The 25,857-nt window shown below is 49.6% G+C and overlaps 9 protein-coding genes across 9 annotated transcripts; 4 read left to right on the top strand and 5 right to left on the bottom strand.

Annotated features, from left to right (window-relative positions):
* Positions 1–103: 103 nt before the first annotated feature.
* GGS25DRAFT_522704 (MFS general substrate transporter) lies at positions 104–1,924 on the bottom strand (the record flags this gene model as incomplete). Its single annotated transcript, XM_049264289.1, has 5 exons — positions 104–402; positions 480–527; positions 581–1,192; positions 1,243–1,615; positions 1,724–1,924. The coding sequence occupies 5 exons, from the start codon at positions 1,922–1,924 to the stop codon at positions 104–106; spliced, it is 1,533 nt and encodes a 510-aa protein (XP_049115586.1).
* A 1,135-nt stretch (positions 1,925–3,059) lies between these two features.
* On the top strand, positions 3,060–8,005 carry GGS25DRAFT_321804 (Hydantoinase B/oxoprolinase-domain-containing protein). The gene is made up of 9 exons (XM_049257831.1): positions 3,060–3,263; positions 3,326–3,547; positions 3,615–4,340; positions 4,406–4,626; positions 4,700–5,500; positions 5,570–6,086; positions 6,148–6,262; positions 6,325–6,477; positions 6,543–8,005. Exons 1-9 carry the CDS (start codon positions 3,206–3,208, stop codon positions 7,777–7,779), a joined length of 4,050 nt encoding a protein of 1,349 aa, XP_049115585.1. The 5' UTR covers positions 3,060–3,205; the 3' UTR covers positions 7,780–8,005.
* Positions 8,006–9,111: 1,106 nt separating this feature from the next.
* Positions 9,112–13,811, top strand: GGS25DRAFT_494708 (SNF2 family N-terminal domain-containing protein). Its single transcript, XM_049261375.1, has 3 exons — positions 9,112–10,267; positions 10,407–10,896; positions 10,954–13,811. Exons 1-3 carry the CDS (start codon positions 9,677–9,679, stop codon positions 13,437–13,439), a joined length of 3,567 nt encoding a protein of 1,188 aa, XP_049115584.1. The 5' UTR covers positions 9,112–9,676; the 3' UTR covers positions 13,440–13,811.
* A 1,197-nt stretch (positions 13,812–15,008) lies between these two features.
* Positions 15,009–15,381, top strand: GGS25DRAFT_522701 (uncharacterized protein; the record flags this gene model as incomplete). The annotated part of the gene is made up of 2 exons (XM_049264288.1): positions 15,009–15,023; positions 15,094–15,381. 2 exons carry the CDS (start codon positions 15,009–15,011, stop codon positions 15,379–15,381), a joined length of 303 nt encoding a protein of 100 aa, XP_049115583.1.
* Positions 15,382–15,861: 480 nt separating this feature from the next.
* GGS25DRAFT_494704 (HAUS augmin-like complex subunit 6 N-terminus-domain-containing protein) lies at positions 15,862–18,777 on the top strand. The gene is made up of 2 exons (XM_049261374.1): positions 15,862–16,405; positions 16,487–18,777. Exons 1-2 carry the CDS (start codon positions 16,088–16,090, stop codon positions 18,464–18,466), a joined length of 2,298 nt encoding a protein of 765 aa, XP_049115582.1. The 5' UTR covers positions 15,862–16,087; the 3' UTR covers positions 18,467–18,777.
* On the bottom strand, positions 18,694–20,190 carry GGS25DRAFT_532407 (uncharacterized protein; the record flags this gene model as incomplete). Its single annotated transcript, XM_049265588.1, has 4 exons — positions 18,694–19,193; positions 19,378–19,588; positions 19,711–19,917; positions 20,021–20,190. The coding sequence occupies 4 exons, from the start codon at positions 20,188–20,190 to the stop codon at positions 18,852–18,854; spliced, it is 930 nt and encodes a 309-aa protein (XP_049115581.1). The 3' UTR covers positions 18,694–18,851.
* Positions 20,191–20,862: 672 nt separating this feature from the next.
* On the bottom strand, positions 20,863–21,855 carry GGS25DRAFT_321545 (uncharacterized protein). Its single transcript, XM_049257829.1, has 2 exons — positions 21,047–21,855; positions 20,863–20,980 (listed from the first exon to the last, which is right to left on the bottom strand). Exons 1-2 carry the CDS (start codon positions 21,227–21,229, stop codon positions 20,912–20,914), a joined length of 252 nt encoding a protein of 83 aa, XP_049115580.1. The 5' UTR covers positions 21,230–21,855; the 3' UTR covers positions 20,863–20,911.
* Position 21,856: 1 nt separating this feature from the next.
* Positions 21,857–22,835, bottom strand: GGS25DRAFT_321473 (uncharacterized protein). Its single transcript, XM_049257828.1, has 2 exons — positions 22,761–22,835; positions 21,857–22,522 (listed from the first exon to the last, which is right to left on the bottom strand). The coding sequence occupies exon 2, from the start codon at positions 22,461–22,463 to the stop codon at positions 21,963–21,965; it is 501 nt and encodes a 166-aa protein (XP_049115579.1). The 5' UTR covers positions 22,464–22,522; positions 22,761–22,835; the 3' UTR covers positions 21,857–21,962.
* Positions 22,836–25,547, bottom strand: GGS25DRAFT_321472 (uncharacterized protein). The gene is made up of 2 exons (XM_049257827.1): positions 25,251–25,547; positions 22,836–25,190 (listed from the first exon to the last, which is right to left on the bottom strand). The coding sequence occupies exons 1-2, from the start codon at positions 25,386–25,388 to the stop codon at positions 22,971–22,973; spliced, it is 2,358 nt and encodes a 785-aa protein (XP_049115578.1). The 5' UTR covers positions 25,389–25,547; the 3' UTR covers positions 22,836–22,970.
* Positions 25,548–25,857: the final 310 nt, after the last annotated feature.

Genomic DNA, 25,857 nt, shown 5'->3' with positions numbered 1-25,857 from the left:
ACAGTCCGTGTTCTGCATACAGTAAGTTTACCCTCGTCACTGATACTCATTCAATCTTCCTAGGCCTGCTTTCATTCTAGCTATCTACAAGCCAACCCTGCTTTCAAGTAGTGTAGCGGAAGGCGGGCTGCATCTTGTCTGTAATATCGACAAAGGCTTCGATGGTACCTTCATGCACTCCGTCTGGCTTGCCATATTTCCGATCCCGACGTTTGTTTTCCCGGGTGCCAACCAGCCAGTATACCATCAAGATCAACATACATGCGCAGTAACTAACTAGCATTGCTATGACGCTTGTGGTATACTTGGGTGCTTCCTTGCTCCTAAATGTCTGTGGTCCAATGAGATTTCCTGCTGCGTACCCGATGGTGACGAGACAGTACGTGACGGCTTTCTTAGTCACTATAACGCGGCGTATTAGCATTGAAGAATATACCTAATAGTAGATTTTGGTTAAAGCATCGACAAGAGTTACTTACTACCAGCGGTGTTTGCTTGAATAAGGGATATGCCAACAACATATGGGGCTACTACAGTTAGTGTTTTCCCCTAGGGTACAAGAGTCAAATAGGTAACTTACGCCAATAGAAGTACATAAAGTATAGACCAACCATCTGGCCAGCGACATTCGTCCGCGGCAAACCATATACCAACGCAGTTCCAAGAATGGGAAGCAGCAATGCAATGGATGCAGTCAAAGCTCTCCGGTTATGCCATTTTGCCGCGATGTATGAGAAGGCCCAAGCGCCGCCCGTAGCCAGTACACCAAAAGGCATTGTTAGCAGACTAGACACCAAGGGGGTGTAACCGAGGTTGTTGATGATGATTGATCCGAAAGCCTGAAGACCGCCATTGGGGATATTGATGACAACGTTGAACAAAACAATAAGCCAGACCCTGACGTCTAATAAGGCCTCAAAAACCTGATCCCACTTCCATACCTTATTAGCAATACCAGTTCGGTTGCCGGCCAACCTTCGAGTCGCATGATACCTTTGCTCTGGAGTGAAGAAAAAGGCGTTCATGGGAGAGTCCGGAAGGACGAACCATAAGAAAAGCGAATATAGCACATTGATGGACCCTGTTAAAAGATACAGGTATTGCCATTTGAATAGCGGGGCGGAACTGGGGATATAGCCGATAATCCAAGCGAAGAAGCCATTGAAGATTGATGAGAAGTAGGCGAAAATGACTTGGGTTGGTTAGAAAACATTCTCTATGATACAAGACCCTTTTACTTACTGCCGTTTCTAGGAGGCTGCTCCTCTTTCTTGTAGAAAGACGCGACTAGGACTGTAAAGCAGGGGACAGAGACTGCTTCTAGGAACCCTAGCAGAAACCGCAAGCCCATGAAGCCAGCCCAGGTTCGAGTTGGCGCATAGCACAAGGTGCAAATCGACCATAAAAGTGATCCAGTTGCTAGAAGCTTTCCGGGAGGAAATCGCTGAATCAACCATGACGCTGGGATGAGTCCGATCAAGGTTCCTAAGGGTAGGATAGATCCGAGCCAGGAATATTCTTGGCCAACCATCCCATTGTCGGTCTGGAACCCATATAAAGATGCGGTTCCTATTTGAACTTTGTCGACAGCCGCGAGAGTCGCGCAGAATACTAGCTACGTGGAGATGTTAGCAATTGCTTACGGCGGGTTACGATCTCACAAGATCACATCTCGAACGATCTCCATTGCGTATTGAACCATGTTTGACGAAATGAGACCTACCAATGGAATCATCCAAGAGTCAATCTTTTTGACAATCTTTTTCTCCTGCTCAGGAGTCATTGGGCCGAACTCTTCATGGTTCGCGAGATACTTTGCCGCCTCGTCTAAAGCGCCATCGTCTATGGTCTTCGATGTCTCACTGATAACAGCGTCTGACGAAGTCGGGAGGACCTCCGCATCCTTTTTCGTGTCCTGACTCATGGTAGCTTTGGCGAAGACTTGAAATTGTAAATAATTATCAGGGCTTGCTTGAGCCAAATTCCGAAAGTCGCAAAGTCCGATGCGCCTTCGGTCGTCTCAGGATGATGGGCTCCGTTCACCTCAGGGCTTTATAGATGAGATAGGCGAGACAGGTTTAGAATTCTTCTCGACGGCAGATGCAGCTTATCAGTCCTAATGCTGGTGTTACCGGAACCAAGACTATGTATGACCTCCTTGTACGTGCCTGGGTACGTAAGTCTCCACAACCATCGGTAGCCATGTTGCCAACATCTTTACAAACGACTAACTACGATTTGTGTACCTACATAAAGATAGGCCCAGCCCTATACATATTCTTCATAATGGAATTTACTTTGGAACTAGCATTGTTAGGTGCCTAGATACGGAGGATTTACTAAAGAAACGATAGATAGGCGTTACCCTAGCTTCATTTAAATAAAGCCCACTACACGATCTCTGGCTTGGCAAGGGAAGTACGTTGCCCTGTTGAACGAAACCTGGTTTGGGGAAAGGTTGGAAACGCATGATTGGCCAAGAGAGGTTCGTAATCCGGAGCGAAACAATTCAGAAGGAAGTTCGAATCGAGGGTACGCTTTGTGCTCCGAAGGTCCTGCGTGCGGAATATTGGACTGTTACACTGTGCACGTTGCCTTGTAAAGACATGCGGGGAAATTATCTGGCTGGGTTGGAGATAGGATCAGATCCACTAACTGTCAGGGGGAGCGCATTTATAGTAACATATAGTATACTAGAACGGGAGGGGACCGAAAGGGGGGGTCATGGCGGCAAAAGATTAATACTAACCTTGAAAGTATACATAGTACACATACAACACAAGCTTAGTTGTAGGGTAGGTAGGTGGATAGTCCCGAACGAACGGATCGAGTTATACTATGTACTACCTAAGGCAGGCCAAGGTCATTGGGTAGTAGACATCTTCAATGGCTACCTACGATGGAGGCCATGATGGAGCATACCTACTTAATCCAATCAGGATGTGTCTGCTGATAGATGATATATCGGCAAATGGCAGGCAGCTCGAAACGACGATCCAACTCTTCGGAAAGCTTGCCATCGGTCGGTAAGCCGCTTCCGGTGCCGGACCAAACCCCTATAGTTCGCGATCTTGTGTGGCCGTATATCAATTGGTGCTTCCTCAGTCTTATCAGCATCCATGCATCACAAGATATAGAACCAGCTTGCCAAAACATACCTAGGTAGATATATTTATCTACATAAATTTTTTTTGGTCGAGCTAAGATGACTGTCGGAACCATTCCCCCGATAGTTCAGCCTAAGAGTGTGAAGTTCGCCATTGGTATGTCTTGACTCTCATTTGTTTCGTTCATTCCATGAGTCTAAACTAACTTAATCCTCGAGATCGTGGCGGCACATTCACCGATATCTGGGCTAGCGCGCCGGGTCAAGAAGACATAGTTCTGAAGCTGTTGTCTGTTGACCCCGGCAGCTACGATGATGCGCCGGCGGAGGGCATCCGTCGGGTGCTGGAGACCCTCTCCGGCCAGAAAATCCCCAGAGGAGCTCCGATACCCAAGGAACTGATCCATTCAATTCGCATGGGAACGACTGTGGCGACTAATGGTAAGCGCGCGAGACTAAGAGGTTCCTCTTTACATATAGGAGGGATTTTAAAACTGATAATCCACAGCATTGTTGGAAAGGAAAGGAACAAGACACGCCTTCGTCGTCAACCAAGGATTCCGCGACTTGCTAGAGATTGGCTACCAGTCCCGGCCGAAGCTCTTCGCCCTCGGCATCAAGAAGCCCGAACTACTATACGAGAAAGTCGTCGAAATCTCCGAGCGCATCACCGTCGAAGAATTCGACGAGGACGTCACGCGGGACCGGCGGCCGCCGCTCCAGGAGATCCCGGGTGTGCTCGTCAGGGGCATCACGGGCGACATCCTGCGCATCGTGCACCCGCTCGACGAGGCCGAGGTGCGGGGAAAGCTCGCGCAGCTCAAGCGCGACGGCATCGAGACGCTGGCCATCTGCCTCGCGCACTCGTACATCTACCCGGCGCACGAGCAGCGCGTCGCGGCGGTCGCGCGGGAGCTGGGCTTCTCCCACGTCTCGACGTCGTCGGCCGTCGGCGCGAACATGATCAAGATGATCTCGCGCGGCAGCTCGGCGTCCGCGGACGCGTACCTCACGCCGGAGATCACGCGCTACGTGCAGGGCTTTGCGAGGGTGTTCGCGGGTGGCAATTTGGACGGCGTGTCTTGCGAGTTCATGCAGTCGGATGGCGGGCTGGTTAGCCATAAGGGGTTTAATGGGTTGAAGGGTATTTTGAGCGGCCCGGCGGGCGGCGTGGTGGGACATGCGAGGACGTCGTATGATGGGAAGTCGCCGCTTGTGGGCTTTGATATGGGCGGTGAGTTTCTCTGTAGTTGTGTTGTGCCTTGCCTTGGTTCCGTTGACTGATTTTGATTTTTGCAGGCACTTCGACCGATGTTTCGAGATACGGAGGCACGTTCGAACATGTCTTCGAGACTACGACGGCGGGTGTCTCGATCCAGTCCCCGCAGCTGGATATAAACACGGTGGCTGCTGGCGGCGGCTCGATGCTCTTCTGGAAAGATGGGCTCTTTAAGACGGGTCCGGACTCTGCTGGTGCACATCCGGGCCCGGCTTCGTATCGGAAAGGAGGGCCCCTTACTGTATGTCTCCTATTTTCTTTCTCCATTTTTATGTTCGCTGTGAATGGAGTACGATTCTAATGATTACATCCAGGTAACTGACGCAAACCTGTTACTTGGGCGATTAATCCCAGATTACTTCCCAAAGATATTCGGTGCTACTGAGGATCTTCCGCTGGACATTGATATTGCGACAAAAAAGTTCGAGGAGCTCACAGCGCAGATCAACGCGGACACCGGACGTTCCATGACTCCGCTCGAGGTTGCGCATGGTTTCATTGACGTGGCCAACGAGTCGATGAGCCGGCCCATTCGCGCACTCACAGAAGCCCGTGGCTTCGAAACGGGTCAGCACAACCTAGCGACGTTCGGCGGTGCTGGCGGCCAGCATGCCTGCGAGATTGCCAAAAAGTTAGGCATTCGAAGGATCGTGATCCACAAGTACTCGAGCATTCTCTCGGCGTACGGCATGGCGCTGGCAGAAGTGGTTCAGGAAGCCCAAGAGCCAAGCTCCGAGATCCTATCGGATGAAGCCCTGGCTCGGGTGAAGGCGCGGATGCAGAATCTCAAAGCGAAGGTTACTGAAAGCCTTCTTGCGCAGGAAATCCAGCAGGATGCTATCGAGCATGAGGAGTACCTGAATCTGAGATACCAGGGCACCGACACCAATTTCATGATCCTGGCGCCCGCGGACGGGGACTGGAGATCGGCGCTCGAGAAGGAGCATCTAAGGGAGCTGTCGTTCGTCTTCCCGAAGGACAAGAAAGTTCATATCGATGATGTTCGCGTGAGGGGAGTGGGCAAGAGCACGGAAGTAAACCAGGATAACTCAAAGCTTGTCACGGAGCTGAAGACTCAGACGTTTGCAAACGTTGAGGGCGGAGAAGATAGAACGGTGAGATAATCCGCGCCTAATCGCCGTATTATAGCTTTGACTGGGCTGCAAAGTGCTAACACTTTACAGACGCAAGCCTATTTCGCAGAGGGCGGCTTACAGCCGACGAAGGTGTTCCTACTCAAGGCCCTCGTCCCCGGAAGCATCGTAACCGGCCCCGCCATAATAATCGACAACACACAAACCATCGTAGTCGTTCCCGGCTCACAAGCGCGCATTCTCTCCTCCCACGTCGTCATCGACCTCTTCGACGAGAAGCCGGCGCAGGAACAGGAAGAGCAGGAGTTGGTGGTGGACCCGATCAAGCTCAGCATCTTCGGGCACCGGTTCATGAGCATCGCGGAGCAGATGGGCCGCACGCTGCAGAAGACCAGCATCTCGATTAACATCAAGGAGCGCCTCGACTTCTCGTGCGCGATATTCAGCCCCGACGGCGAGTTAGTCGCCAACGCGCCACACGTTCCCGTGCACCTGGGCAGCATGTCGTATGCTGTTAAGTACCAGCATAACCTTCACAGGGGGAATCTGCGCCCGGGCGATGTGCTTGTGTCGAACCATCCCGAGTCGGGTGGTACTCATCTTCCTGGTATGAAACCCCCTTATACGTGCCTTATTCGTGGCCAGTTCGCCATACTGATGAGATCTAGATATCACTGTCATCACCCCCGTCTTTGATACGGATGGGAAGACGATTTGCTTCTACACGGCCTCGCGTGGCCACCACTTGGATATTGGCGGGTACCGCGGAAACTCCATGCCACCGTAAGTTTCCTACTACCGATTTAATATGGTTTGGTGATAGGTGGTTAACGGTAAGCTACTAGTGACTCCACTGAGCTGTGGCAAGAAGGCGCTGCTATCAAGTCTTTCTTCCTTGTGCGCGACAACTATTTCGACGAAGAAGGGATCGTCAAGATTCTGCTCGAGCCTGGGAAGTATCCTAATTGCAGCGGGTCAAGACGTTTGAATGATAACTTGTAAGTCTTTACTATATGTCTATTGTACAGGTCCCCAGGTATCGAAAGCTGATTAGTGACGACAGGTCGGACCTCAAGGCACAGGTAGCTGCCAATACCAAGGGCAGCAACCTCATCAAGGCTTTGATGGAGGAGTACGGCAAGCCTACTGTGCATTTCTACATGAGCAAGATCCAGGAGAATGCCGAGGTCGCCGTCCGCGGCTTTCTCAAGTCTGCCTATAAGAAATATGGATCAAAGCCACTCAAGGCAAAGCAATTCCTCGACAATGGGTCTATGATGCAAGTAACAATCACGATAGATGAGAGTGGCTTCGGTACCTTTGACTTTGCCGGGACGACCTGCGAGATGCTGTCGAATATGAATGCACCACCGGCTATTACCTACTCAGCGCTGATCTACTCACTAAGACTTCTCATCGGCTCCGACATCCCATTGAATCAAGGCTGTCTCGCGCCGACCAAAGTGCTCCTCCCCAAGAACTGCTTCCTCAACCCCTCATCAGGGCCGGCGGTCTGCTGCGGCAACACACTTACCTCGCAGCGTCTGGTCGATCTGCTGCTCAACGCATTCCGGGCGGCCTCTGGCTCGCAAGGCTGCATGAACTGCTTTGGGTTCTTTGGCAACTGCAAGGACGAGTCGGGGGCGCCGCAGTCAGGCTTCGGTTTCAGCTACGGCGAGACGATCTGCGGCGGCGAGGGCGCGGGCCCTAGCTGGCACGGCGCGTCGGCGGTGCAGATCCACATGACCAACACGCGCACGACGGACATCGAGATCATCGAGAAGCGCTACCCAGTGCTGGTGCGCGAGTTCTCGATTCGCAAGGGCAGCGGGGGTCGTGGTAAGTTCAGCGGTGGCTGTGGCATCGTGCGCGACTGGGAGTGCAGGTACCCGTTGACGTACGGCCTCATCACAGAGCGCAGGGTCCACCAGCCCTACGGGATGATGGGGGGCGAGCCCGGCGCATGTGGCGCCAATTACTGGGTGCAGAAGCAGGAGGATGGCAGTGAGCGCTGGGTGAACATAGGGTCGAGAGGCCAGGTCGACATGAAAGAGGGCGACCGCTGTGTTATTCATACGCCCGGGGGTGGAGGCTGGGGCGTGCCGGATGACTACATGGAGGAAGAAGATTCTGAGTTCGATGGGGTTCGTTCTGGTTCGGTGACAAACGGTGCGGTTGGAGTGAATGGAGTGAATGGAGTAAATGGGAATCATGAGAATAATAATGGGGCGAAGGTTACTTACCCGAGAGCGGCGGGAAGCTTCCATACGTATGCGGCTGCGCAGGAAGCCTCGTCGTGAAGAAGTTTCACGCTATAGGCTCGAATTGTCAATGTTGGTGCTGTACATACATATGTATGCATGTGGTAGTTTCATGTGATTGATGTTGGTATATAGTAGCATTCACCTCTATAATAAGTATACTGTGAATAGGTACCTACATAGTTAATTCATAATTGAGAATCTTGAATCCGATCCATGTATGGGTATTTAGGTAGGCAGTAGGCAGTGACTATGTGTGTTGGATATCGATAGTTTAATGTTGAGTGCCTCCTGTCTCGGTGTTTGCTGTTGATGTTCAAAATTGTTAGGGTGAGTGTGTGACTCGACAGACAGCCCTGGAGCACATTCGAGATTTGAGACATGCATGGATACATCAGTCACTAGTACCCTTCAAGTTAAAGAGCATGCATGAAAATGGACCTAGTACAGCTTAGTACCGCCCAATTGGGTATAGTTAGATGCATCTGTGATTGCCGTGACTGCATTGAAGTGGGCACCTACATATGTACGTATGTACTGTTAGTCTATTACTAGGTACCTAGTACTAGGTACATATGCAGTTGGAGAATGGAGATAGATGTACAATACAACACATGTACTGACAGACTGACAGTAGCACGAATCCATTCCATTTCTCCCGCACCTATGGAAAAGTATCTTCATCTGGTTTAGGAAATAGGTGGGGAATCGATCAAAAGTCCGGCAATGCACCTCTTCAAACGGATCTGTTTCCATGTGCACCATAATACGTGAAGCTTGTTAAGTGGGCGGGTAGGTGCATACATACTACATGTACTATGTAGGTATCTGTAAACACATGTGCACTTGAATAGTGTCAAACATTGAAGTTGCAACTTGAATGATACATAACCTGGAGTTGAATTAAAGCGTGTTGTCGTTCATGATTATATGTAGTACCTATGTATGTATTGTATGTATCATTGATCTGGTACCGAGTACCTACATGTTAGCAGGCTGGTATACATGTAATACACTTGGATACCCTAACGTAGGTAAGTTCAATGTTGTTTGCTTCAGTTAGCCACGTGCACTTCTCTAATTTATACGCGTAAACGCGCCGTGCTAGGGTAGTGCAATTTTGAAAGCGAAACGCGTGTGTGAATGAGGGTTAGGTGAGATTAAATAATAAAAGCAGGTTACAATGTTACATACCTACCCTGGGTAACTATGTATTCAATTGGTTAATGAATCCATTAACTCATACACGTGGTGTCCCAAGGATACGCGTTATGAGAATACCCGAAGAATATCCAAGGAATATCCAAAGAATATCTCAAGATTTTCTGAAGATTCTTAGCCCTTTGAACTCACATCTGCAAAGTACGTACCCTGTACATTATTCCATGTCTACCGACTCTACCCTGCTACCTACTAGGTACATACATGTAGCAGGATAGGTACTAGGTAGTGTACATGTACATATTTAGATTGATCCCGACGTAATGGATCGAATCATTCCTTCAGGGTTCAATTGACGTACCTACCCAGGCTACCCTAGGTAGGGTACCTAATAGTATTCCTATCACCAATCGCGTTATCTCCCATGCTTACATCTTCTACTTTCCTTCACAATCAAACGAAATACTGTATTTGTAAAAATTATTAGATGATTATCATCACAATTTTGCACTTTATATCTAGCATCGTTTTCAATATGGTATCTCAAAGAACATCGTATCATTCAAATCTACTAGATTATTTAGACTTTCAAGTCACCAAATAAGACGACAGCGCGTAGCCTACCGCATAGAGTACCGCATAGACTCATCGTTGTTACACGTACCTCGATTATTCATTGTGGTTGGATTTAGGCAGCCTTAGGCACCTAGTGAGGCTGATTATTTATTAGTCAAGCACTCATGTGCGCATAGTTGCCTTATTGATATCAGGAATCATGCCGCCTCCTTTGTTTTCGCCCAGTGCGAGCTGGTTGAACCGGCGATCCACCAGACCTGAAGCCTCAGGTATCAAGGTCGATAATAAATCTATCTTCGGAGAGCCCACTAGTGATCAGCTTGCTTCGGAAGCGCAACTTCGAGCAGAATATGAGCAAGTACAACAGAAGCACTGTGTCCAAAGAGAGAAGGACCGACTTGCCCGATCCTCGACATCGAGCTACTTACATAAAAATCCGAACCCTTCTAATCTTCTACCAAACATTTCTCGGGACACATCAGAACAGACGGAGTCCCAACTTCAGCTGAGAGATAAACAACAGCAACAGCAACGACAGCAACGACAGCAACAGCTTGACGAGAAAAGAAAGCAACTTGAGGAGCGAAAGCTGCGCGATCTTGCAGAGAGAGCTCGTCTTGAACAGCAAGCACGCCAGCAGCTTCGGCTTCGGCTTCAAGAACAACGGCAACTGCAGCAACTACAGCAACCACAGCAACAGTTGCAAGTTCAGAGTCAATACCGACCAATAATAAAACCAGAGCCTGATCTGAAAGCAACGGACCTCTCTAGTTTTCTCCTTAAAATTCAGGTAAACAATACAAAAATACTACACCCTCCCCTACTGCCTAAGGCACGCACACACAGCCCCCAAAAACTTTTTTACTATAAAAGCCCTTCTCTCTACTTCAATTTTAAATAATTCAACTTCCTAATCAATCAAAATACAGGACCGCTTCCCTGGTAGACCTGAAATCGTCGATAAATTCAAGAAATATATGAACCTTAGGGTTCCTGCTCGCGATCTGCTACCTGATATCACCGATTTATTCAGGACTGCTCGCGAGCTTGTTCAAGAATACACATCAGCGATGGACGCCATCGATAAAAGCCGTTCGCGGCCCCTCCCTTTGCCCTCAACCCTACCCCCTACTCCCCAATCGGACGCCCTAAGTCATAGCGGCAGCGCCAATGACAACAACAATGATGCCATGGAAGAAGCCGAGGTGATTCTCCAGCAGCTACAAGGCGGCGCGGTTAATTCCCATCAAAAAGAGCTAACACGACTCTTGTCGATGCCGGATATTGACATCCCGCCAAGTGAACGGACGAACACGCCAGCTGGTATGAAGTGTACCCTAATGGAACACCAAAAGGCTTGCCTGACTTGGTTGGTAAAACAAGAAAAGGATGACCACAAGAAGGGAGGTATTCTAGCAGGTAATTCATATACTCCCACAAATTTACCACAAAGATGCCAACTAACAGTTCAACAAGACACCATGGGGTTAGGCAAAACTATTCAAGCTATTGCGCTGATACTGCAACATCCATCGCACAACAGTGCCAATAAGACAACCCTCATTGTCGCACCTCTTTCCCTACTCAAGCAATGGGAGCAAGAGATCTTGACTAAGGTTAGGCCAAGCCACCAATTGAAGACGATCATCGTACATGGAGCCACAAAGCGCAACATGTCCCCTGTGAAACTTCAGACCTATGATGTGGTCCTTACTACATACGGCACAATCGGATGGGAGCATTCGCATAGGAGAAAAGCAAAGGCTCTATTTCTAGCTGACCGAAGCCATTTTTACCGTGTGATTCTTGACGAGGCTCACAATATCAAGAACAAGAAGACTCAAATTTCGGAAGCCGCGAGTCGAATTAAGGCAACCTACCGACTTTGCATGACAGGAACCCCCTTCATGAACAAACCGGAAGAGATATTCCCACTTATACGATTTCTTCAGATCAAGCCTTACGATGTTTGGCCGTCTTTTCACTCGCACATCATCCGCAGGCTCGACGATACTTCTGATCGTTCGCAACGTGAGGGTGTGCGAAGCGAAGGTATGCGAAGACTTCAGGTCTTGTTTAGAAGCATGACGCTTCGTAGGACCAAAACGAGTACCATTGATGGTGAGCCGATCCTAAAACTACCTCGGCTTATCAAGGAGACCGTCATGGTCAAAATGACAGAGGAGGAAAAGAAGTACTACGACGCGCTCGAACAGAAACAGCGACTAGAAGTAAACAAATTTCTCCGGGCCGGTACTTCAATGAAGGCGTACACTTACATATTCGTACTACTGCTTCGTCTCCGCCAAGCTTGCTGTCACCCGCATCTTATCTCAGATCATAACATTCCAGACAATGTGGAGGCCACAGCCGAACAGATGCAGAGTTATGCCCTGAAGCTCAAAGAGCCAGTGGTAGAAAGACTTAAAGCGCAAGAAGATTTCGGATGCCCAATCTGTAAAGAAAAAACCAAATGTCCACTTATTTTATACCCATGCGGACACTTGATTTGCAGCTCTTGCTTTGAAGCTGCGATGATGCTGGCGAAAGCTGCCGATTCTAACGCCGAGAACAATTGTCCTGGCCTCCACTGCAAGGGCAAAATAGACCCTAAGAAGGTCATTGTTTTTGCCATATTCTTGGAAGCACACAAGATTAAGACGCTTCAGTCAGAGAACGGCGATGATGAGAATGAAGATAGTGACGAGAGCTGGGATAGTTCGGACGACGACGTGGATGCTCGCGGGAACTTGAAAGACTTTATTGCATCTGATTCCGAAGAAGACGAAGAAACCGATTCCGAAGATGACGACGACGAAGACTTCATGAATGAAGACTCCGATTCTGGAGATGACGAAGTTGAAGAGAACACGGATGTGGGCCCCGATTCCCAAGTTGATGAAGTTGAAGAGAACAAGGATATGGACGCTATCAACCAAGCGGCAGTCGTCGATGACGATCATGACTATAAGGGCACCGCGTCCATGGATGATTTGTGGGAAGATGTTGCGGAGAAGAAGGAATCTGCTGAGGGCCCTCTATCCTCAGATAAGGACAGCGGCTCTGATTCCCTTGAGTCCATGCTAGCAGCTATTGATAGAGCAGCAGCAACGAAGCGGAACGCGGACAATTCCGGTACTAATGATGAATCTTTGGGCAAAGAGTCATCTCGTTCTAGTCGCAAACGCAAGTTGCCTCGTAGCTACAGTGCTATTGCTCCAGGAAAGAAGAGAAGAGGCGATGTGCGAAACAATAAGATTGCCCAGAAGAAGAAGGTTTTCACGGCTGTGAAGACTGTAAAAGACAAGAAAAAATCCAAGGGCAAGAAGAAAGGCTTCACGTCACTTGCAGACTTGAAAAAGGCCAGCTCAACTAACACAGCTGCGAAAGAGAAATACATGAAGAACCTACGACAAGAGTGGCAGCCCAGCGCTAAGACTGCCAAGACGATGGAGATTCTACGCTCAATCAAGGAGAACAAGCCCGGAGAGAAGACGCTCATTTTCAGTTTGTGGACCTCCTTCCTCGATCTGCTTGAAATTCCCATTCAAGATGAAGGCTTTCAATACAGGCGCTACGACGGGTCCATGAGTCAGTTCCAGCGAGATTCAGCCATTCAAGACTTCGTCAACAACCCCGAAATTAAGATCATGATGATCAGCTTGAGAGCGGGAAACGCAGGGCTCAACCTTACTGCAGCAAGTCAGGTTATCATTATGGAGCCGTTCTGGAACCCATACATAGAAGAGCAAGCTATCGATCGTGCGCATCGTTTCGGGCAGCACAGGGAGGTTACGGTATACCACATGCTAGTCGCGGGAACCGTTGAGGATCGTATTCGCGAGCTGCAGGAACAGAAACGCAATCTAGTCGATGAAGCACTCAGCGAGGCGGGTGCCCAAGGCGTTGGTCGATTGGATCGAGAACAATTGATGGGTCTATTCGGATTTGCTACGTCTTGATTCTATTCCATGGAATCTTCATACGGCCGTCTCTTGGCTGCTAGTTCGGAGAACGAGGAGGGGGCCTAGTGAGATGTTACTGCTACTGCGCACTTGCAGTACTCTTTCTGTAGGGGTTTCATATGGCTAGGCTAACGACTCTGGGTTAGATGGCATGTTGGCGGTGGACTGGTTAAGGAACATGTCATTGCTTAAGGAGTATGGCACGGTTTGCGTATGATAAACCCTACACCTAACGAAGGCTACTTGTACATGTACGAAAGTCGGATAATTTTGGTAGCTCCCAGAGCCTCATCTTCTTGTTATGTTTGTACTTTACAGCAACAAGATGATGGCCGACAATTCTAATGCTAATTTTGGTATTTATACCGGTATTGGGGCTGATGATGAGATCAGCTATTGTCTATTCTGTGAAGTCATAGTAAATGTTCAACCACTACTAATGACACATTATGTCCGAATAACGACAGATATACCTTACTAAACTGCAAATGCAAGGCAGTCCGAGGACTTGGAATGTCGTATATAATATGGATAAATACGAACACCGGCCTAGGTTAGTATACTCCGGATAATTTCAAATGGCCCCAATTACTATTACCCCTGCACTATTCTTGATAGTTCTATTTCCAACAACAGTTAAGGAGAGCCTACAGAAAGAATCGGATTGTCTTAGGTAGTGTTGGTAAGTTGCAAGCGTTTTTGCTACCTATTTATAACTCCCGGTTATAACCTAGGACATGGCCAACAAAACGACACTCCGTTGCCGAAAGGCGTCGTCGGCAGGCTTTAATCTATATTCCTACACGACTTCATGTAAACCCGGGCTTAGCATCCTGAATCAATGGACCTCGTTAGCTGCCCGAAGAAGTCGCCGCCCTAGCATCCACGTCGAAATGGTCTATTTTATCACATGTCATATGCACTTCAGGTGGTGCAAGGCACCTACCTACCTATATCAAGGGCTTAGTATCCGGGTAATTAGTAAGAGTTTTCAAAAGGAATCCGTCTCCATTTCTAAATGAAGACTCGAGACTTAGCCAGCCACTCGGCACTCCCGCCCGCCCTCGAGCTTGTATCCGGGGCCATTGAATACAGGAAGTCTCGCACTTGCTGGCGATGCTGAGGGAGTAGTTTGCCCAGGGCGAGGAAAGTTCGAGACCGGGCTCGTGGGATGGTGGTGGCCGGGTAGGTACATAAAGCAGCATGCACATGCGGCGGCAAATTTTTTTCTTTCTACCTAGTTTCTTCCCCCTTTCTTGAAGAGAACCTTGATAGGTGGTACTATCGAATGCTATGCTACGTTAGGATACTGGCCTTGGTAGCATCATCGCGAAGCTCGATAAAGTTAAAAGCAAGGCCGATCGTTACTTTTTGATGGGGGAAGGACGGATTCGTTAGACGTTCTTCTTAACTTTGTTTGTTCTTCGTTTACTGCGTACGGTGTTGTTGCATTTTGTGGTGTTGCAAATCAAACACCAACCCTGACGACGCAAGAACTGGGTAAATACCTATACTATTGCCTGGAATCGATAACAGACGCTCTGTTTTACTCTCATATTTCGTGTCATGGCCAAGATGAAGGTACGTTGACGAACCAGCCGCATGCTTACGCTTTTATATCACATGATAGATACTAACACACTGCTTCAAGATCATCTACCCCTTATTCCTCCTCTTACCCTTCATCTCCTCTACCCTCGCGGCACCTGTCGAGCCCGCCACGGGAAGCAGCGCAATCGACACACAACAACAAGTAGCGCCGGCGTCGTGGCGGCTCGACTGCGGGTCACCCGGCACGACGGCGCTGTGCTCGGCCAGCAACAGCGGCGCGCACTGCGACCCGGTGTCGGGCGACCTGACCATTATTCTTGCCGGGACGTGCTCCGGATGCAGGTGTGTTAGTGCGGATCAGTGCTCTAGGGGGTGTGGGATGGAGTAGGTGAATTTAGACATTTAGTTATGGATGATGTCCTTTTATTTTTGTCACGGATTGATGGGCAGGCGGGTATTTTTTGGATGGGTACTAGGTAGGAAGGTTATATATATGGATGGCGCTTGGGGGATGAGGAAGGAGATGGGTAAGGAAGGAGGATACATCATATTCTTTCTTCAATAACCTTGGAAGAACTTCATGTAGTGAAAATACTCGACTTTACTTCGTACAATTGCATTCACATAACTAATAGTTTAATGGATATTCTTCAACCAGCAATAAGACACGTGGTGGAGTTTTTCAAGGTCTTAAATTCAGATAGTTTTCGGAGAATTGAAGATTAGAGAGTTATGATTGGACCGCGGATTAAAAAGGCTGACGCTATGTCTAAAAGAGGATAAAGTCAATGGGTTATTGCTTCTATCGATAAGCTTGAGAAGGCGATTAAGCAGGGTTAATGCATGGAACTTTGTTTGGCAAGTAAGATGGAAGTCAACAACATTGAATGAACTGTACCAAGTAGGAAGGACTGCACCAAGTAGGTACGCTCCACCGAAACCAACCATTCATTTATTTCATTTGGTATAGCATTATTATCAGCTTATTTAAACAACTTTTGCTTTTTGGCTTCCAATTTCGACTTTTCACTACTAGATACATAGTACCTTACACAGGTAGAGAGGTAGTCAAAGATACTGCCTACAATGCCACCATGTCGCTTCAGCAATCCAGCACCACGGCCGCACGCACACGATCGCTACGCATCCCCTCTAAAACACCCTTGACCGCCCCTCAGGCCCCCTCGTCTACCACCTCGACAACTCAAATACCCAGCTCAACTTCCAATGTTGCTCTGTTCCTCACCAATCTGCGGCTATTAGAGCTTGATCATGAACCAGATTGGCCCGGTATAACCCTCGCTACCTTCTCGGCTAAGGATGCTGCTAGTGGACAGAAGAAGCGTATACAATGCGTCGAATGGGCCTTATATCAGCTTTTTGCCTTGTGGGATTATGATGATACCCAAAATGTGAGATCTACCAAACCACCCAGCAGATACTAGGTATTCAGTCGCGTGGCAAGGTAGATAAACATACTGACCTTCTCTAAGAAACTCCGTCCCTTCTTCCCGCCTATCGACCAGGTTCAATCCGTCAATCTACGAGCTGCTTTGCTCCGCAGCCTCGAGCAAGCTAAGAAAAATGGAGTTCTCGGTCGAGATGCTGTCGTGCGGAAGACCATGTTAGACGAATGCAGAGGCGACCGTCTCGAAGAAGTTCTCGCCGTCTTTTCCTCCGCCGTCCTGAAGAAATTAGTGGCCGAACGCGCCCTCAATTCCGGACACGAGTACCGTCCTACCATCTCGGAAAAAATCTCGTTGGAGAATTGGGGATATTCGGGAGATCGCACCGAGCTCAATGCTCTAATGCTCGCCCACAAAGTATCCTTGACTTCTCTGTTATCAAAGAAGAATGTCGCTCGTACGAAGTATCACGAATTCGAGGAAGTTCTAGCGACGAAGGAACGAGGTCTTGTGCAACGAAAAGAACAGGCCAAGCTCGCCGCCGAGAAACCCGAGGCCAAGGCATCGGAAAAGTCGAAGGCTGAAGTGCACAGAATTATCAGGACAAATTGGACCGGTAATGATGAATGGACTAACAGCCTGTTGCTCAACGACACACACCTCGGCAAGGATGGCCTCTTAGCCAGCAATTTCGACGATGTCTGGGCAGGTGTTCAGGAAGGACCCATTTCAAACCTTGCGGACCAGAATACCGGTCTCTTGGAACAGCTAGATAACCGAGTCCGTATGCAGAGGGCGAGGCTAGAGAAATGGGATGATTTCCGGAAGAAGATGTTTGGCAATATGCCACTGCAGCCCATCAAGGAAGTAAAGGAGAAGACGAAGCCCAAGGCCGTGGACTTGGGTTTCACGGCACATCTAAAACTGGGCCTAGACCAGGTAAAGACGAGAGACCGTATGCCTCTGGATACGCCGCCTCCACAGTATGCCAAGCTACTTGATGGCATGAAGGCGGAATTGGAAGCTATTGGAAAGCCCAGCATTCCCGATTTTTCGAGTCTACTGGGAAGTCCAAGGAGAAGTTCATTTATTGATAGTATCTCGCACCCCGCTCAACCTGAGCCAACCGCAGACCCAATATCTGATATTAGCGAATGGGAAGACGACAAAGACGAACAACCTCATCCAATGGAAATCCCCACAAAACCATCTGTCGAGCGCCGGTATCGCCTGGCACCTCCCAAATCTAGCTTAGAGGCCAAGGGAAGAGTACCGAAACTATCTGTAACCGCCCCTGCCTATGATCGAAACGGGGAGACGAATAGGATCCAGTCTCCCATTGTCGACAGCCCAGAAGATATTTCAACATCTCCATCCCTAGTCTCATCCGGCTTTTCCAGTACGAGGAGAGGGTCGACTGAGCTGAACGTTGATCCACCACCTTCAGCCTCGATCTCACACCATGTCACTGCAGATCTCCCCTCCAGCAAGCTGTCGCACTCGGATGAGAGAACCGAGTTAATGCCTCCGCCTCCGACGCCCCACTCGGTGTCTCCAACCCAAGCCATGGCAGATGAGATATTGGCATCCATGACCAACGCATCACCATCGCCCATGAAAAAACATCGTCACACATTATCTTTAGCGGAGAGAACTCGTATGTCAATGACCCGAACAATATCATATGACAACGACGACGAAGATTTATCCAATATGTCACCTATAAAAATCACCAAGACACGTGACACCACCAGCCCCACCGAAAATATAATGCCAGAAAAAGAAGAATACGAAGATTTGGTAGCCAGGACTAGAAGATCCATGGCTGGTTTCGAGGCCGCGCGGCAGAAAGCACAGCTAGAAAGGAAACGGTCGGAGAGGAAAAGCAAGACAGCGCAAAGGAAGGACAGTTACTTCCCAAAGTTGGAAGAGGAGGACTTTAACGACACTTCCATCGCCGAGGAGCTTATCGAGGCCGGCGAGGAAGATTATGAGGCTGTGTTCAAAAGCCGACCACGGATTCAAACGAGTCCGTTGCCAAGTCCTAATAAGACGTGGGGCCAGTGAAGATCGCGAAATGAGAAGTTTTTTTTCAATTGATAATGCTGATGTTTTTTTTTTCTTCGTGTTCTAGATTGCACACACTGTTTGATGTTGATGTTGATGTTGATGATACCAAATTGATGTCCTTCTAGTCTAGGTACCTGCATACCGGGCCTCAATACTCTTTTGTGTATAATTATTTACTTATCTGGGTCTGGATTCACGCTGTTTAACTATGGATAGGAATTGCTAATCAACCCAGTTCACATATCAGTTCACGTATATAACTTACTTGATCAGCGCAGCAGCACGAATTAGCCTAACCTAGCTCACTCAACTCATCATATTGTCTATAATAGGTACCCAGATGGTTTAAATACCTAGGTAGGTATGCACCTAGGTAAAGCATCTAGTCGTAGAAAACCAAAGCCCTCGTCTCAATGCTCTCCCTATCCTCCCCATCCACCGCCTCCGCGTCCTCAAACGCCGTATGCGGCACCCGGCGCGCCGCCGCCGTCTCGCAGGAGTCGAAACACTTGATCAGCAGCACCTCGTCCGGCCGCTGCCCGTGCTTGTAGTACCATCGGTGCGGGTGGTGCGGGGACGGGGGCAGTATGGTCCAGGTCTCGTCGCGGTCCACTGCTGGCGACCCGTAGATTATCGATCCGGGGATTAGGTCGGTGTCCGGGATCGAGGTGGCGTCCGCGACGGCGAGGGGGGACTTGGAGATGGGCTTTATGGGGCGCCATAGCTGGTTGGTTTTTTTTTTCGGTTAACTTCTCGTTTTCCTTTTTTTTTTTTTTCGGATGAGAAGAGATGGAGTTTTTTGGTTTTTTTTGTTGAAGGAGGTACCTATGGAAACATTGGAGGAGATGGGGGCAAATGGGAGAGGAGAGGGGGGGGATGGAAGGGGTGGAAGGGGTAAGTAAACGCACATTAACGATCTGATACCGCCGCTTGACCAGCTCGTCCGCCTCATCGGCAAACCACCGCCGCAATACCAGCCCGGCGCCCGCGTACGACTGGTCCACGTGCGCGCGCAGCAGGGGGCCCCGCGAGGACCGGTTCCCCTTGCCGAGCTTGTGCCAGTTGGAGGGGCCGCACCGGGTCTTGTGGTCGAAGAGGAAGATGCGGGATGCGCCTGTGCTGTTTTGGAGACCTTAGTTTCTGGGTACCTACCTACCTTGTCTCATCTCATTTTGTAGATTCCCCCCCCCCCCCTTTTTTTTTTGGGAGGGGGGGGGTAGGAGGTAAGGAGTAAAACTCACACATCCTTCAACAGCCGCACCGCCTCCGGGTAGTACTCCCCCCTCACCAGGGCGTCGTCCTGGAAGTCGGCTAGCCCGCGCAGCTTGCTCGCGTGTCGCACGTACTGGAAGCCTTGCGCGTCGAGGGTGTAGGCTGCCTCGGAGCCCGTCACGTCGCGCACGGTGGTGGGGCGCGGGGTGTGCGGGCGTTCGTTGCGGACTGTGTTGCTGGGGTTGGTGTTAGTGCTTGAGGTGGAGAAAGGGAGGGAGGGAGGGAGGGAGGGAGGGAGGGAAGGGGGGAGGGATTGGTGGAGAAGTGGTCAGAACTGACTCGGCGATCACGATGGGCATTGGTGCCGAACCATCGCCTGGGTCTTTGTAGTAGTTTATGGTTGTCGACACGTCGTGGCGGTTAGGCTGGGGCTTTGTTGGGGCGGCGAGGTTGTCCGCGGGGGGGTCCCATGTGGGAGGTGGATGGGTTGGCGCGATGGTTGCGATCATGTTTCTTTTTTGTTTCTTTTTTTTCTTGCGTGCGGAGTTCTAGGAGATGATTTGTACCTAGGTAATGATCGATGGACGGTGACGATGCGGAAGCTCTTCGCGGAATGGACACCTTCAACTTCACCTGGGAATATATATCAATAATTACCTAGGTACCTAGGTGCCTTTAAACTCAATAACGCTGCCAATCGAATCACTAGATGCGGGGTCATTTTTACAGATTGGGCGACGGCGCGTTGGCATCGTCCTAATGTAGTAAGTCAGTGGTGGTGCTGTTGTTGTTGTTGTGTTGAATAATAGCCTAAACTTGGTGCTGCCATGATGGTGGTCCTGGGAATGATTTGTCTTGAGCATGGGGACATTACTGAGTACCTGCCTGCTTACCTACTATAGGTAAGTAGGTAGGCAAATTTATGCAGCAAAAAGTGTTGATGAGTGGCAATGGGCTTTATCAGCTATACAGGCACATAGGTACGTGTAGATAAATATCAGCGCCCACGATGGTATACTCATGGGATAATTAATATTCGTATGCTCTCATACACAAGTCTCCCTAGGAGTCATGTAGGTAATGAAAAGTACCTAGGTAGGTATTCAAAGTACACGGGGATATCATCATTGTAAACCATAACAACGTATCGTACAATGCATCATCCGCCACCACCGCCCAGCACAGCAATGTTTCAATCTCTTTCTCTTTCTGCTAGCCAAGCATCTTTGTTTAATGTTTCCCCGGAATGAACCGCTCCAAGGTCTTCTTGACCTTGCTAATAGAGTGACGTCTCCTTTGCTGAAAAGTTTTAGCCAATGGTAGGGACTAAGTTGAGCAATGTTGGGGGGGGGGGGGGGGGCTTACCTCTTCTCGAGCGGCTCGCTGCTCAGCTCCGTGGATGAAGGTATATTCAGCCTCGGCGGCTTCATCCGTGATGCCTCGCTTCATGGCGGCCTCGTACTCATGCTCTTCTTGTTCGGCATGATGTATCATGTCGTGGGCCTCCATGACAGCGTTGTCGGTTAATCCGTGCTCGTCCGCAGGCATGATTGCAAGTATTGTTCAAGTATTGTCTTGAGATAGTTGATTTAGTTGTTGGTTTGTTTTGCTTTGGTTTGAGTATGTCTGAAAGTTATCTGGAGAGAAACTAGAGGAAGCTTGGGAGCTCTATATAGCTCTTTCGCCCCCGAAAGGTAGGTCACCCACCCTACTCCAAACTGCTGACTGTCTCGTGATGGGGTGACTTCATATTTGACGACAGGCGTGCGACGCTATGGGAATGAATAAGTGTCGAGCATCCATCCCATTGCCTATTCGATTCGCTCGAACCTTCTGTTGGATTTGTTCATCCGGACGTCATACGCTGTCGATCCACTCTCGTCCGTCTGGGGAAAAACCACCCTAGGGAAAATAGCTGACATTTAAAATGCGGGGAGGAGAGAGCTATCTCCAACCATAAACCATCTCACCCTCGCTGTCGACACCACACACCACCATCAACAGCACCTAATCGAGTAATAAATCTTGAAAAGATCTACTATTGTTCGATGGCCCGCATAACTAAGATGACCCTTCCGCCTCATACGTCACATCGCGGAACTTTAAAAAGTCAATTGAAATGTTGATGATTTATTTTCTAATTGATCTCTTTATTTGATTTGTTCAATTGTTTAAGAAGGAAATGGACCCTGAGAGCCTAGGCCTTTTAAATTGGAGGTTAGTTACACGTGATTAGCTCATCAGCTATCTACCCCCCCCCTATTCCCTCATCTGCACTCATTTAAAACACCGTCTCCTCCAACTCAACCCCACTCCCCAACCTAATCTTCTCCGCCGAGACCATCACAAACGCAATCTTGCACACCTCCCCCGTGCGATTATGCCACGCGTGGTTGACGCCCTGCTGCACGATGAACTCTCCGGCCTTGACCGTCTTCTCCTCCCCGCCGTCGAGCTCCAGCACCACCGCGCCCGACACCACGACCGCGTAGTCGATCGTGGCAGTCCGGTGCATCGGCGCGCTGCTCCCCGGCGCCATGTTCGTCACGCAGAACGTCACCCCGCCGCTCGGCGTCCGCGGCAGCGTCTCAGAGAACTCCTTCGCCGCTTCGAGATTGTTCACCGGCACCGAGGCCCGCGTGTCTAGCACCGAGAAGGACGATTTCCCCGCCCCGAAGGGCGAGAAGGGGGCGACGGAGCGGTCGGATTGGAACACCGAGGTTCCGTCTGGCTTGTGCGTCGTGATGACCACGCGGTCGTTGGTGGGGGAGGGGGCGCTCATTGTGGATTAGGTGGGTGGTTAAGTTGATGATATATCAATTGTGCTAACGAGGTAGGTATGTGTTGTGAAAAGTGAGATTTAATACCCCTACCTGCCTGGAATGAGAGATCCCTTTATACTATAGGCGATTCCATATTCTACGGTATCCGAGTTCAGCTCGTACTTAACTAACCTTAGGTAAATAGCTGCCTAGTCCTGAATCCTTCTAATCAATGTCTGTAACCCCACCTTCCGAAGCTATTGCCGGGTTGACTAGTAATCTCACCATACTAACTGGGTCTAGTAGCCCGTCGTGATCGAACGGCTATACTCCACATCACCGGCAGTCCGATTCGGACTTCTTCCTACGATTATGCCGAACCCCGCCTGTGCAGACGCAAACACTTCATTAAATTATCAATTCTGAGTTGAGTTCCTGAGCATTGACAACCTACGTTATTACAACCGCATCATCATCATCATCTGCATTCCGATTTGTTCATTATCCATCCATGGCCAAATGTAAGCCTAGCGATCATCGAGATAGAAAGACCCTAGACTTGCATTGTTGAAATCCCGAACATGTGGAAACATCTTGTCGAATCCCAACATGGTTCCCGTGTATATTTGCCACATCAGCTCAGCAAAATCGCCGAACTTCTCACCTAAAACGCGCTTGTTCATCTTCTGGCATAGCACGCTCGAATACGCAAACGCATCTACAACATAATCCCATTGCACAGCTTTTGACGCGTTAATTTCTAGTCCTTCACTTTCCGAGTAGACGGTAATTGCAAACCCACAGTCACGTAAGAAAGCGAGAATGCGGCCATAGAAGGTTACTATGTCCACGCCGTGTGGCTTCATTGAGCTGTTTATCATGATCACCGTGCCGATATTCAGAGCCGCAAGACGCGGGAGGCGGCTGCTGTAGACTGACGGGATGTACGTGCTTCTCAATCCGGCCCTAAGATATATTGCCTCACCCCACGATGGCTGTGTCACAAAGCTCATCATCAACCGCATGAAGAATACTCTGTACCGGTCAAAGAAGGAATTTCGCTTGTTGAGCTGATCCATTGGACAACGAGCCTCGGCTTTGCAAATATCGCACGTGCAGGTGATGTCGTAGAGAAGCTTTAGTACCCTTGCATAGTCTTTAGTCTTGGGCCGTCGTGGCAAACTGTAGCAGATGGTGATATCGTCGCCTTCTCTGATGTCTCTGGCCGCGCGAATTATCATCAAGTCCCCCATGAATGAGCGAATGCCATTGGGTAGGCAGGAGTGGTTGAGCAAGCAGGCGTAGGGAAAGTGGCCGGCATTGTACATGTCCTGCGGCCCTTTTTCATTAGGATCCCAGTAATTCCGCCCCCCATTGTTGAACCAGCGTCGCAGCTCATCACGCGTGCGCGTCCCCGCCAGTCCGAATTTGTTCTTTCCGAGGATGGCCTCGACGACGAAGCTGTTGCTCACGGTCTGGCCGTCGATACGTCGACACTTGCGGCGGCCCGCTGGACGAGGCTCCTGAAGGTTGAAGACGGGCTTGGCAATGCATGTGTTGTGCATGATTTTCTGGATTACCATGGGAACAATTCTTGCGTAGGCACCGACCCAGGATTGCTTGGTGTTGTCATTGTAGACCGTATTGTTGTGGGCTTGTGCTGGCCCATCGTGAGAGAAGGCGGCGCAAAACGCCTTCTCGCACAGGATGATCTCACCCATCTGGATATCTTTGGTCGCTACCAAGCCTCGGCGCGGCTGGCCTCGCGGATCCTTCAACTTGGTGTTGGCGATGAAATCAGCAGCGTCAACTCGAGTGTGGCCCACTTTGATGGATTTGTCAATGGCTTCGAAATCGTAGTTGCCCGTTGCGGCCTCGGCGATACGAGCCTCGGTTCGAGAGAGTTCCTGCAACACATTGCTGTCAGGGCTCTCTGGAGCAAGAGCGAGCGCACTCTTCAGGTGAGTTTGAGCCTCCTCGAATTGACGTAGCTCGTAAGAGGCTCGCGCGGCGCGATAAAGTGCCTTCATGTTGAGAGCGCTTGTAGCTTTATCGCTGTGATCATCCGAAATACATGATGCCAAGGCATCCTCGCGAGCTTGCTGGAATCGCCCAAGAGATAGATTGGCCAGGGCTCGGTTACGCAGGAGATCGCAACGAATCTGGGAATCGCCGTCTTTGCAAATCGAAATTCCCACCGTGTAGGCTCGGGCGGCGCTCAAGTAATGGCCCTTTTTCAGTGCGGTGTTTCCCTCTTTCTTCCAGTTCTCAGCGCCGCGGGGGACAAGGGACAAAACGGCATCTTTCCATGCTGGAGGCATCAAAGGGCTACCGACATCGAGCTCGATCAGATCACAAGGATGCTCTACGACGATGGCGTGCATGCCGTTCGGGTATACACGATAACAGGGCTCCTTGACAGCAATGACGATCCCTTTGGGCAAGATCTGGTTCGGGCGTAGAAAGGGGTCGGTGTTGTGCAACAAAATGCAGTCGACGGAAGCAGAAGAGTCTTCAACACCGGCACAGAGATAGCGGTCAAACTTGGCGTTCGTGAAAGTTCTCAAGATTGCCACACTCTGCGAATGGGTGATGCCGATACACAAGTCTTTAATCTTGATCGGCTTCAACATAGCGGCTGGACGCGCGGACGGCTGATGCGAGGTGTCATCGATCAGCCATGGGCGCATGTTGGTATGAAACATGTCATCATCTCGCATGCGAGCGACGAGTTCGGTGAAAGGAAGCTGAGTTGAATGATGAGCTCGGCGATCACCTAGTGTGTAGGTATAAGAGGATTAACTTACAGAAGATTCGAATGCCTTTTCAAGCTCTGGGCGTGATTTCTTCGATTTATTTTTCTGGCCCAACAGAGACTTGTTGAGGTTTATGATGTTCTGTTGTTCATGCTCGATTATGCAACCCCATTCTCTGGTGGTCGCCATATTGACGATGTGAGATTGGAAAGGACGAGTTATGTGTACGTGGATAGAGGAAAGTCCTCCTGTAGTTTGACGTTGGAGGTTAAATAGAGGTGATGGAAGTAAACAACGGAAGGATAATAGTAGGTAATGACTGAGCTGAGAAGAGAGGTGGAACTGGGAAGTGTGTGGTGTACATTACTAGGTAGGCACCTAAGGCAGGGAGATGCCAAACGCCAAACACCAAGAGTTGATTCCTAAGACAGGGAAGGCAGCATAGGAAGGTGCGTGTTAGGAGCTTAACCTTAAGGTTCGTTAGGGTCTGCATATGTACTTGGGTACCTAAAAGGGATCAATGATTGAAGTCTCAGGTCTGGAACTTGGAATACATACATCTGTACATTGTATGTGGGAAGGTCCAACCTGTGAAGGCAGGCAGGCATCCATCCAGACCCAAAATACGCATATGCTACTAGTTACACTAAAGTGCGCT

Source organism: Hypoxylon fragiforme (assembly GCF_022984875.1).
Source record: "Hypoxylon fragiforme strain CBS 206.31 chromosome Unknown GGS25scaffold_6, whole genome shotgun sequence".
NCBI classification, from domain to species: domain Eukaryota; kingdom Fungi; phylum Ascomycota; class Sordariomycetes; order Xylariales; family Hypoxylaceae; genus Hypoxylon; species Hypoxylon fragiforme.
The sequence above is the reverse complement of the archived record's forward strand: the minus strand, read 5'-3'. Positions and strand labels throughout refer to the sequence as shown.

Excerpts from the sequence above, each read along its gene's own strand:
- GGS25DRAFT_494704 (XM_049261374.1), top strand. The coding sequence starts at position 16,088 with ATGTCGCTTCAGCAATCCAGCACCACGGCCGCACGCACACGATCGCTA. Across the intron at positions 16,406-16,486 it reads ATTATGATGATACCCAAAAT|AAACTCCGTCCCTTCTTCCC; the intron begins GTGAGATCTACC and ends ACCTTCTCTAAG.
- GGS25DRAFT_321472 (XM_049257827.1), bottom strand. The coding sequence starts at position 25,388 with ATGGCGACCACCAGAGAATGGGGTTGCATAATCGAGCATGAACAACAG. Across the intron at positions 25,191-25,250 it reads AAAAGGCATTCGAATCTTCT|CTTCCTTTCACCGAACTCGT; the intron begins GTAAGTTAATCC and ends CATTCAACTCAG.
- GGS25DRAFT_321804 (XM_049257831.1), top strand. The coding sequence starts at position 3,206 with ATGACTGTCGGAACCATTCCCCCGATAGTTCAGCCTAAGAGTGTGAAG. Across the intron at positions 4,627-4,699 it reads GGAAAGGAGGGCCCCTTACT|GTAACTGACGCAAACCTGTT; the intron begins GTATGTCTCCTA and ends GATTACATCCAG. Across the intron at positions 6,263-6,324 it reads CGCGGAAACTCCATGCCACC|TGACTCCACTGAGCTGTGGC; the intron begins GTAAGTTTCCTA and ends GTAAGCTACTAG.
- GGS25DRAFT_321545 (XM_049257829.1), bottom strand. The coding sequence starts at position 21,229 with ATGCCTGCGGACGAGCACGGATTAACCGACAACGCTGTCATGGAGGCC. Across the intron at positions 20,981-21,046 it reads AGCGAGCCGCTCGAGAAGAG|CAAAGGAGACGTCACTCTAT; the intron begins GTAAGCCCCCCC and ends AAAACTTTTCAG.
- GGS25DRAFT_494708 (XM_049261375.1), top strand. The coding sequence starts at position 9,677 with ATGCCGCCTCCTTTGTTTTCGCCCAGTGCGAGCTGGTTGAACCGGCGA. Across the intron at positions 10,268-10,406 it reads GTTTTCTCCTTAAAATTCAG|GACCGCTTCCCTGGTAGACC; the intron begins GTAAACAATACA and ends ATCAAAATACAG. Across the intron at positions 10,897-10,953 it reads GAAGGGAGGTATTCTAGCAG|ACACCATGGGGTTAGGCAAA; the intron begins GTAATTCATATA and ends CAGTTCAACAAG.
- GGS25DRAFT_321473 (XM_049257828.1), bottom strand. The coding sequence starts at position 22,463 with ATGAGCGCCCCCTCCCCCACCAACGACCGCGTGGTCATCACGACGCAC.